The sequence below is a fragment of the Adelges cooleyi genome, unplaced genomic scaffold, assembly GCF_023614345.1.
Source record: "Adelges cooleyi isolate 19-005CV unplaced genomic scaffold, UGA_ACOO_1.1 ACOO_flye_CR_arks_rails_tigmint_CR_PRNA_574, whole genome shotgun sequence".
In the NCBI taxonomy this organism is placed as follows: domain Eukaryota; kingdom Metazoa; phylum Arthropoda; class Insecta; order Hemiptera; family Adelgidae; genus Adelges; species Adelges cooleyi.
In genome coordinates this window covers 13,522,863-13,535,006 of record NW_026096268.1, presented here as the reverse complement: position 1 = coordinate 13,535,006, position 12,144 = coordinate 13,522,863, and the positions used below count along the sequence as shown (strand labels likewise).

Genomic DNA, 12,144 nt, shown 5'->3' with positions numbered 1-12,144 from the left:
AGTTGGTAAAAATATTTAATTTTCTTTGTGTTTCAGGGAATTAATTAAAAAAAATAATCTATCGAATGAGTATACGAAAATAGCTAATTAAAATATTGTATAGGAAACGTCGAATAAGTTGTGAGCCGGTTTTTTTTTATGAATTTGATTCCGTCGGCCGAGCGTTGGTCGAATTAGCCGGACTTAAGCCTGCGGCAAGGTCTCTCGTTTGGACCAATCTGCGCTCTTCCTATATAAACCGCATATGCCTCGGGCCCACACATAACGACGATCACATTTGCATCACTAATCGGTGTATAGTATTATATTTAGTGTACAGCATGACCTATAAAATATGATCACTTTACAGACGTCTGTTGAATAATACAACTGTTCGAAACCGTAAAACCTTTCTGCCGGTGACTAGAACGACAGTTAATTCAATGATACATTACTTACATGTATAAGACAGTAGTCAGTTCAATGTTGGTCATAGTCCATAGATAATTAAATAGTCGTCTAGATAGTATAGTAAAGTATTATATATAATAGATAAACTGAACATCTATCTGGACAACGAGATAATAGATGTCAGTCTCATATAAGAGAGTCAAATTAACTGTCGCAATTATTGACTCTATAGCTTCGACGTGAAGCTGAGGAAAAAAATATTGATTTTAAAAATAATGTGCTTAAAATAATAAATTGCCTAACGACTGTGTCCTCGGGAACACTTTTGACTTTGATATTTTTTTTTCTTAATACTATATAATTATTTACATAAGATTAGTTTATTTAAGAATAAAAATAATATAGTCCCTTGTCGGGTACAAACAAAATTGTAATTTAACTTTACAGTTATTAAACAAAAAATAATTAACAAACAACAATTTTATGTAGATGTTAACGTCTAATATAACGTTTTATCTTTCATACAATATTAACAATTATTAAAAAAACAACCTATAATTAATATTCAATGGGCTCTAGAATTTAGAGAAATTTTCCCATTGCCCACCTCTTAATTTAGTTCTAGTTGTTGAATGCGCCTATAGGAGTTTTGTTGCTGATATCGTCTTCGGTTCATTACAATTTAAACACAAAACGACTATAGGGATCATAATATTATTACTATAGGTACTATAATTAATACTTATCCGTCTGGGCCGTCCAAGGGAAGACGTCCGTTCTCGATCGCTAAGACATATTTGTCGGGTAAAGGGACGTTGAATAAGACGTTATAACTAGAGTAAAGGGGAATTACATAAGATCTAATTGAAAACAAATATATATATATGAGCTAATCGATCATGTTCATATTATATGGGATCAAATTATCCGGCTTCGACTGAGAACGCGCATTAATATCAATTGGGATGGCGGCGTTGATTACAATATTATGTAATAGCTGTTTGTATCGTTCCGTGCATATAAAGATTTTTTGTACCGAAAAACATATTAATTAGTTATGGTATTAAAACATGGTGGCTGATCGACGCCTTAATATAATAATATGTAAACGAGTGTGTAATTTATTCGACGTCGTAGTCGTTTTCTGTCACTATATGGTCAGTGACCGTCGAAGCTGTAGGAAACGTATTTTAGTGCTCTTGAAAATTATGCAGAACCCATATCCACCACGCCCAGCACATTTTATAATGCAATAGGCCACTATTCGCCAAAACAGTGTATAGGTTTTCTTTTGTTTGCTCGCGCGATTCGCATAACCCTAGAGTAAGAACATTACTCCTTAGACCTAGGTATGTCAATAGTCGTTAGGCGCCATCCGCCATCAAATTTCGCGCTTTAATTAAATGCTAATATATAAAGTTTTTTTTTTAACTTATAAATAATAAAAACCAGCTTACATGCGAGAAAAACACAAACACACACATGTTTTTTTAATATTATATTTCCATACAGATCAATTAGTACATAAATTTACTTTTAAAATATTCACACATAAACTTCTGCATAAATATCGTATAATGTGTATTCATAATTAATGAACGCAAATGGTTCACGTCAACAGGAACTCTGTTATCGACTAAAATGTAATTTTACATAATTGGTTCGCTGCGGAAATTCGTTTTTTTTTTTCACAAACATGAAATAAACTGACGCCAACATGAAATAAAAGTGAACGGAAAGAGCTATGTATTAAGGAGCAAATGTTTGACATAATTTTATCTAGGATCCATTTGGAATATACAAACTTGTTTAAGAAAAAAATAATATTAAGTTCTCTTAGTCACATAACTTTTAAAGTTATTTTTATCCGAGTCATGGGCAAAGAGTTAGGATAAACTATAACTGTTGTTGAAGTAAGTTTCTGACGCATTCATTGAACGGATATCCCACCGGATTTTCACCATTCCCGTCTCTTCTAGCCAACTGTTATTTAATATAAAAAAAAGTGATATTATAGTAGTTATGCCTACACTCTATGGAATACTTTAAGGTGCAATTAAAATTGTACTAAAGTGTCTATAATTGTTTCATTTGGACGAGATCGTCGATCGCTTGTTTACTGTTGAAATTGGTTTTCGACATAATTTATGTATGATAAGGAAATGAGCTTGGAGAGCATAATACAGGGGACGGGAAATATTTTAATAACAAAGTAGGGCGCCTAAACAATCTTGAATAAAAAAACCACTAACCATTTAACCCGGTAACTGACTTAAAATAATTATTATTCCAGAAAGTACCGTGCGTTTAGACTTTTACTATTGTCCGAAAAACTGGGTCTACGGTACAACAACAATAATATTAATAATAATAAAGTACCATGTGCGTTAATCAGCTATGTGTAATTCGTGTTGTGGTGGTTTCTAACAGCGGTCGAGGACGGGAAACGCGACCCGTTTCGCATTTGGCATTGTGTACCGTGCTGTAGCCCAAGGGCTTAGAGCTTTTGTACGGTTTTGTCGCTGTCGAAACCCGTTTTAAAGGCCGATAAGTACACCTTTTGGCGGTGGTGGACGGGCACACCGCCCACGCCTAAGTAAACGTCGTCTGTATCGCCGGCCAGCACGCTTATAATAACGTTGTATTATTAAGGTAATAAATCAAAGGGTGTATATACATACACCTAGCAATATGGGATAACGTTTTGGCGCACGGTTTGACAACATACACGGTGCACACGTATTGAGAACGTTGCCGGTTTTATGCGTGTCTAGCATATACATATATATATATATATATACCTATATGATGATATATGCGCGGTATCGATATAAGACGCGAGATACAACCTGATGTGTTTGCACGTCTGGGACAATGCGCCTCTCTCGCCGACGGATCGGCGTATGGATATGGGTATAAGTATGTAAGTATATAGTAAGCGCATATAAGGTGTACGGGAACGGTTGGATACGAAACGGACGGATCAAAAAGCGCGGGCCGACAATATAATAATATATACAGGTTGTGACCCTATGAGATGTTGAGTGGCTCACGAAAAAAAAAAAAAAATCACCCTGTAATATTGTTGGTATTTGGAATATTTTTGTTAATTTTTACACATTTGCTTGTGTTTCTGTGCGACTTCGGTTATACTAAGGTTATACCAGAGCGGCAACTCTTCGGGAAATCGACAACACCGACAGTGGACGTGAACGCGAAATTAGATTTATTGTACTCGCAAAGGGTAGCGGTCCGCGGACCGCCCGCCCCGCCGGTCGATTTCCAACTTAAAGGTCATCTTTGTTCGCGACAACAATAAAAAATGTTTACTTGATTATAAAAAAAAAAAAAAAAAGCAATATATAACGTCGTAATATTTTTGTACGTAAAGAACGGAAAAGGAAAACGCCGCATTCATTTGTCATGCACACTATTATAATACCTATATATAATATTATCATACTATGTATGTATATACGTATTAATAACACTGGCCTTAACCGAAAAGCAATTTCGTTAATTGATTCGGGCGAATAAATTAAACGAATACAACGGTTGTAATAATAGTGTGCCTGTATATGGTATTGTATGTATATATATATATATACCTACCTTTTGGGAACTTGTGTTTGGGGTACCAATTGACCCGTTTTTAAGTTATTGTTATTGTTTTTGTTAAAAACAAACGGCCGAACGTTGTAAGCTACTGCTATTGGTCGGTGTACAATGTGTCATTAGGGTTTGCCAATTGTGATAAAAATCTTCCAAAAAAATATCATAAAAATGTTTTTGCAACATATCATGTCTTGTCCAACCGTTCAAAACATCAAACAAATTTTATGTTCTAGGGAAAAACATAATATGTAGGTAGAAAAAAGTTCAGTTTAATTTCAGACAAAATATGTTATCAAGGTCAAAAATCCAAAAAATACAATTTACTGAGTTAACAATTTACACGTTAATGTTGATTTGTATATTTTTTTGTTATCGGAGTCATTTATGAACGGGTAATAATGGTCCGATATTTTTCTTTATATATACATTAATTTACATGAAAAGTTTCGAATAAAATATTTATTTAACGTTTAAATGAAAACTACGATAAATGCTGAAACGTTTTCTTTTAGCTAAAACATTTTATTTTTTTAGAAAAAAAAATAATTACACAGAATTATGAAATCCCGTTTGTCCACTATATAAGTGCGTTGCGTTTGGGTAGACAAAATTAAAAAAGGTTTTTCTTTCTCGTTTTTTTTGCCTTCCAAGACACTGCCGAGCCAATTAACGATCTCGGTATTTAAGTAATTACCGTCGCTAATTGTTTAATTGAATGTGCAATTATGTAAACGACGACAATGCTCGACGTACCTGCTGTGAAGGGCGAGACGGCCTAAGGACGAGCTGTCGTGATCCGAATGCTAGAATTATATTTTTTGCTGGCCGTCAACGGCGTAACGCGATTATTTTGCTGTAGAAGAGAATTTCATTGAATTTACCCATTTGTATGAAAACTGTATTGCACGTTGGGCGTTGATCGTTTCGCGTACAATCCACCGGTTTAAGTACAGGATTGTTATTTGGTATATAGTGGTAACTTTTTTGACATTATTTTTAACAATTTACCGTTGTTACGGTTAGGTTTACCTTACAACCCACCTCCAACGTTTAAAGTACTACAATATTATAGTTGATCGTTTTGAAATCGTTCACTATTTCCCACCCCCCCCCAGCATAAACTAGTACTGCGAACGAATTCAGTTATTTTTCTTTTAACCCTTTCGTATAGTTTGACACGAGCCGGTTTTAAAATATTCATAATATTTACACGTCGCGTTAAATCTGTCCGGTGAATAATTAACGTTAAAAAGGGTCAAGTACTTGAAAGATATACATTACCGCGTCGAGGGCTAAGTGTTTTTTTTTTTTGTCAAAACTGTTGCCCGAAAATGCCCGTGGCCACTTGCGTGTCCGATTCGTGTGCAATGAAATATATATACATATATATTATATTGAAAAAATGTCCAGGAAAAGCCATCAAGTAAAATATCGAACACACAGTCAGTACCTGCACCATTGGACGGTGTTGCCCTGGCGTGCATACCATACTAATGCTTTTAGTGTAATTGCTTTTCTCAGAGTCAACGGCGGTTGCTTTTTAAGTATAACCCGCGGTGCACTGCCGAATTTATTTGCAAAAAGCGCTAGTGGGTTTTTTTTCTTCAGAAATACTTGTGTAATGTAAACACAAACACTCCAAAGCCGACAGCCACTAGTTGTGCAAACACACGTTGACAATGTGTTTATTTACATGTTTTGTATAATAATAATATTATGTAAGTGTTGTAAATGGGCTTGTGTTTTATCCAAACGTCGCGGTACAGCTGTTTGCGAACGTGAATATGAAATACAGAAAATACATATTCCTTATGGAGCTGGTGGTCGTCTGCATTGAAGAATAAAAATCAGTTTTTTTTTTAAACCCTCTCAAAACGTTTGTGTTGAGAACAGATTCAGTGCCGCCCAATTTACCTATACAACTCGTGCGCTGTCACTTGACTGAAACTATTGTAACACCTTGTCCTTTTTCATTCACTGTTCAAGTAGATATATTTTGTGACTTTGTGTGAAACCAAAAACTTAAAATAATACTGATAGCCAAAAAAAAGTCTCTATGAGGTAATTGTTTCATAACTGATAACACCACTAAATTTAACGATACAGAAGAACATCAAATTAACTATGTAAAAATTAGATTTAAAAACAATGTTTTTCAACAATCGACATACATTTTGTTATAAAAAACTGTTTATTGGATAGAAAGCAAAGAAGTTAAATTACATTTTGAAAAAAGCCATTGGTAGACGAATCTTGGGCTGCCGCTTTCGTCAGTGGTTTTGGTAGTGTGCGCGCAGAATCAAACGTGGTGGACAGGAATGTTGGTGCCGACGGCTTTGAATCCTTCGTGGCCCGCCGTGTAGTGGACGGACTGCACGTGGCCGTGATCGTCCACGTACGAATAGCTTCCCTTGGTCTCGCCGTCAGCCGATCTGGATTCGATTTTGGCCGATTCGCCGTCCGTGTAACCGTACGCGTACTGGCCGAGTTCGTCTTGAGCGTGGTACTGCGACTTGACGGCGGCAACGGCCGGCAATGGCGCGGGGGCGTAACTAACGTAGGGCGAGGGATAAGCAGCCGCGTAGTTGACGGAAGGCGAGGGATAAGCGGTGGCGTACTGGACGACGGGTACCGGATATGCGGCGGCGTACTTGACAACGGGATCGTGTCTGACTACGCTAGTGTAAGAAGTGGCGCCGTACGACGGGACGGCGTGGACAACGGGTGCCACGTGCTTGACGACAGGAGCTGGAGCCGGCGAGTACAGATAGTTCAAGCTGCGTCTCTTGCGGCTGAACAGCACGGCGGCGTGCGGCATCGCGTAACTCAATTTGGCAGTGCCCGCCGGCGTGAGTGCTTGAGAGTAATGGGCGACCGGGGCGGTGGCCAGATGACGGGCTTCGACCACGGTGGGAAGTTGGTCGGCAGGCTGGGCGACTGGCACGGCGACGGAATGAGCGGCCACAACGGGCACGGGAGCGGCGTTGGTGTCCACGGGGAAGTTGGTGCCGGACGCCCGGAAACCGTTGACCGGATCGGATACGTAAGCCACGGACTGAATCAACCCGTTGGCGTCTACGTACGAGTATTGGCCGCGAGTAATGCCGTCGGCCGTCCGCTGTTCGTGCTTCGAGGACAGATCGCCCGAGTAACCGTACGAGTACTGGCCCAGTTCGTCTTGTGCATGGTACTGATTGGTGACGGGCCCCAGTGGATAGGCCTGGTACGCGGCAGTGGAAATATCGGCCACTAGGGTGGTTAACGCCACTAACTGTAAACCCAAAAATAGAAAATAGGTCAACATTTTGTCCAAAATTAGTATCTCGTTTTTTACTACTTAAAATATATTTAATTTGAACTAAGTTACGGTTTTTTTTTTATGGATTTTTTGGTTCATTTATTTTGAAAACTTGCCCGTTTGCAAAATGCACAAACTATAAACATGATCGGCAAAAAAAATGTGGACTAATTTTAACTAGATTTGAACTTTGTTTGGCAATTCGAGGAAAATGCGTTTTTTGTATTATATCAGATGGTTTTTTTTTTTTGTTAGCTTTGACCTTTGGGAACAGTAAATCAATTATAATCCCCACGCTGATCCGACGACCGCGGTATACATATTTGATTATACATTGTTTTTTTGTTGTGTTTATTATTATTTTATAATACACTCGGCCACAACCAGTGACTGACAGTCGGAATGAAATCCATGCTCGCGGTTTTGGCGTTGTACCCAAATATATTATGATAAATGCAAAAGGATAACGTGAAAACGACTGTTGGTTTTTTTTTTGGCCTCCCCTATCCGATGCACGTTGACTGTATTTTTGTATTCGGTCAAAACCAAATGAACATGTATGGTGACGGCTCCATAAACGTCTTATAGACGGACAAAGTAATCGTGTACTTCCTCTCCTACTTCCGGCATTAGTCTGATAATTTTCGAAGACACTGTTTAATACACCCAGCGACAAAATGGTTTAAAATATTATTTCAAAAAAGTTTAAAAATGTATTAACAAAATAATATGGAAATGTTTTCTAATGCACGGCAATCTGTTTGTAAACGTTTAAAAAATTGTATTGCATACACAGTGTTACTTATTCTATGTATATATATTTTTTTTAGCGACCATGATAAACGACCGGCCTGATGAAAAGACCTAAACTTCCCAGTGTAGTATGACAATAACAATATAATATACACCGTGTTGATGGTGCGATTATCATTTACATTCTGTATATACATACATATATGTATACCGGGTATATTATTATGCCTACACACCTACACTGTGTGCCAGCGCACTTGAACTTATTTTTCTTCGGACGACCGTCGGGGTTTTTTTTTTTTTTTTTGAAAATCATACGCAAACATTATTCGCCCGTGTACTTAGGGCCGAGCCCGGGAAATAATATATTATTATAATGGCCCGGCCGTTATTATGTAGCGAGTCTCCAAGCCGGTTAGATTAGTTTTCACGGCACATAATCGAAAATAACACCCCACTTGCGTTTTTTTTTCTTTTTAGCCCCGAGTCGTTGAATAAACTATGACAAGTCGTTTACGCCGGCAATACGGATTTTTTAAATTTTCATCACCGTCCTCTCCTGTCGTTGTGTGCAGCTCGACATTTTTCACCGCCTCATACATACACCAAGCGAGAGCCGAAATAAAATCGTCAAGATTGATCTACACACACGTCTGACGGAATAGGCGGCGAGCACGTTTAAAAACATTATAGACGAAGAATTTAAGTGTATATTAGTGTGTTATTTTTTGAGAAAGAAAACCGCCTTTTTTTGTTGTTGTTGTTGTTGTTCTGCAAAAAGGAAAAAAATGATGTTCGGTGTACTTACCAACAAAACGGCGAAGTTCATTTTGAAGCGTTCGGATTGTGTATTGCTATTTCGGCGTTGCTATCGTCGTGGTCCTCTAGTGTAACCCTTTCAGCGTTTTTACCGGTGCGGTGACCACTACTAGGACTTTGGGGGGGAGGTGCACACGATAACAGCGAAATATTCAATTGGATCCAAACGGCAATCTCGACCGACTCGTTGTGGTTGCCCGGCCGGACCGTGGAGTTTATATATCGGTACCAATATTGGCAGTGACCTTCTCGTTATACACACACACACCAGGAAGTCGTCGACCGTAGGGCGTCAAGGCGATTGCCTTTCGCCGCCGGTCTGAACCGCTTCGCCCGGGCGCGGTCTCGCCCAGCAACCCTAGTCCGGCAATTAACGCACTGCCATAGCACTGCCACTTGTGTCCGCATGTACCGAACACGCCCGAGGGTATTAGACAGTCTGGAAATCCATATATATATATATTATATATGGAAACCGTAGTAGGTTTATGTTTGGTCGAGCCGGCTGCATTCAAACTGCTGATCCAATATATTTTGTTTTTCTCGGGCTATTGTCTGTTTGGCGCTAGCTAAACGTTGCTCATCGCCGGTGGTCGTTGCGGATCAAAACAAGAAGAGGAAGGGGGGTGGAATTTATCCAGTCAATCCTTAGAATTGGAGTTTTTACAAAAGAATTAAACCGATGTATTTGTGTACTCGTGTAATTGATTTAGTCGCGGCTTAATAACAATAAAATAAGAAAACATAAAAATTTGTTATTTGCCATCTTCACTTATGATATCATATAAATATAAACTTTTAGTCACTTAATTCTGCATAAACTGTGTTTATTTAAAAATCATAACATTCAACTTTAATAAATCGCCATGGTTTATAAGAACTACAAATTATAAAACAATTAATTTAAAAAAATCCAAGGTGGATGGATAATTTTAAGCAAATAAACGCGGGGAGAGGGGGTGGAAAATACTAAATAAAAGAAGTGGAAGGATGACATCCCCCCAGTTAAAAAAAAATCTATTCCCAGTAACAGTGTTGGGCAATATTCTAGTAATGATGTGTACTTAATAGCTTTATATTTCCATTTCCAACGACATCTTTCCAAACGCAGCCTTTTAGTAACTTAATAAATAAATATATTACAACAGCTATAATTGTTATTATTATTTGTCGGAGTATCACCACTGGGTGTTTTCTCCAATCAAGAAATCATAGCAAAATTATGTTTATCTACTTTATCACTTACGCTTGTTGTTCATAAAAATTGTATAGATTGTGTAGTATAAGTAATAATAAAAAAAAAAAAATTATTATTTGTTCATGCAGTAATGGATTATTATTACTTATATCATTTATATTTTGAAATGTAAATAAACCGCACCTGAATATGTATTAGGCGAGGTTTGAGTGATTTTTTTTTTTTTGTTAATGCAATTCGACTTATTTAATGACCTTCAAGTTCAACAGCAATACTACCGCGGTAGGTATTGTGAATAGATATTTTAATAATAATAATATGTAGATGTTTAATAATATTCTAATTCAATCAGGTTTTGTAATATGTATGAAAAAAGTTTTTAAACAAATTACCGGTCGTGGTCCATGCGCTCTTGTTTTTATGTGAAGTTTCATTGGCACTTTTAGTTTCAAAACAAAGCCATGGAAGTTTTACAAAAATTGTTTTATTTTATGTCTTTAGACGCTTTTTTTTTTTTATCGGGTTTCACTACATAGGTGAACATTTATACAACAGTTTCTTTATATTACCTACAAAGTCTCCGAACAAAAGTCGAACTCCCTTTTCGCCCTCCGACTAGCTAGATTTTTGAAAAACAAAATCATTATAATTTTACAATGAAAGTTTCGTCATTATTTATTTATTTTTTTAAATTGTATTTTGCGCAGTGTCAACAGTTGTTATATAAACCGTTAAGCAAAATTCGTCAGATTCGCCAGATTGGCCACCCTCGATGAACAGACTTGGACTTTGGTCGTGCTGAACTTTGAACTATCATATATTTTGTATGTGATAACATATTATGTCTGCTTCTTCGGGCGGTGCCAATCGATGATCGGTACAGGCTTGGTGCCTCGGTACTGCGGTTTAGGATAGGAAGGCGGTGCGAATGGGAACGTGGGTGGACAGATGGGGGGGGGGGTTGACAACGTTATGCAAATCGTTCCGCGGTTAAGAGATAATACACAAATAGCAAGGGGCGACGGGCCGATTGAATGTCAAAAGCCCGGGCACGAGCGGAGAGTCAACGTTGATCTGCCTTTCTTTTTTTTTTTTTCTTAACTCCCCCGACCCCCCCCCCCCCACTCGGCCTCCGGTCTTAAGTGCATTGTTGTGTACGTAACCGACGGGGAACGATATACGTTTCGATTGGATTCCACATGTACATAAGTCCCGAGTACCGATAAGTATACAGTGTAAAATATATTTCTATACAGATATATCACAAGGCGCGCGCGTGCACATATGATACTTGCCTTACACGGTCGATGCGATGGCGGAAATTCAATTATCAAAAAAAAAAAAAATAATACAAGCGCAAACGTTACCGTGTTTTTTTTTTTTTTTTTATTCTCCAGCAGAAGGTTATAGACGAAGTACAACTTGAAGAATGCGGGCGACCGGTGTCCATAATAATAATAATAATAATATTGTTATGTATACTCTTATCGGCTCGAAGCTAAAAAAAAAAAAAAACTAAATTGTAACACGGAAGCGCCGGTCGTAGGTAAATGGCTAATGGCAATTAATAGCAATTTCAATAACTAATAGTTTTTGCAACGATAAAAATGTACATTCGAACAGGGGCAGACGGCCGGAATTGGATGGGTTGGGAGCAAATTCTTACACGGGACAACGGACCTTGTGTTTTTTCTTTGTATAAATTAGAATAATATGCCGAATCCAAGCAGCTCTGACCGGCTATGGTTCAGTTTAAATCGTTACAGTTACAGCCACGCCGCTTTTATACCTATATATTGTTATTTCGACAAAACCGCCATAGGTATACACAGTGGCGAACAATAATTAGTGGATAAGTTTCGGTGTATTAAGTTATTAGCAGTAAACGCAAAAGCGCCTAAATAGATTTCTGTTTTTTTTGAGAAATTGTTATTTGGGAGAGACTAAAGTTTAAAAAGTCCACTTTATCTTTCTCGAGATAAACTCAAAACAATTTTACTTGTTATTCGTTAGTTTCACCTATCTGACGCGCGCTGTAACCAAGTGAAAAATGGTTGGACTAATATTCTTG

General features: G+C 37.8%; 1 protein-coding gene across 2 annotated transcripts; it reads right to left on the bottom strand.

Annotated features, from left to right (window-relative positions):
- Window positions 1–6,177: 6,177 nt before the first annotated feature.
- LOC126842942 (uncharacterized) lies at window positions 6,178–9,093 on the bottom strand. 2 transcript variants are annotated; one of them, XM_050580186.1, is made up of 3 exons: window positions 8,865–9,093; window positions 6,601–7,276; window positions 6,178–6,567 (listed from the first exon to the last, which is right to left on the bottom strand). In XM_050580186.1, exons 1-3 carry the CDS (start codon window positions 8,883–8,885, stop codon window positions 6,305–6,307), a joined length of 960 nt encoding a protein of 319 aa, XP_050436143.1. In that variant the 5' UTR covers window positions 8,886–9,093; the 3' UTR covers window positions 6,178–6,304. The 2 variants fall into 2 exon arrangements, with proteins under 2 accessions (XP_050436143.1, XP_050436142.1); XM_050580185.1 differs by having other exon boundaries at window positions 6,178–7,276.
- Between the last annotated feature and the right edge of the window lie 3,051 nt (window positions 9,094–12,144).

What these genes read in the sequence shown, in the direction of transcription:
- LOC126842942 (XM_050580185.1), bottom strand. Translation starts at nt 8,885, where the DNA reads ATGAACTTCGCCGTTTTGTTG. An exon ending in TGAACTTCGCCGTTTTGTTG is followed by an intron (nt 7,277 to 8,864) that starts GTAAGTACACCG and finishes TTGGGTTTACAG; the next exon opens with TTAGTGGCGTTAACCACCCT.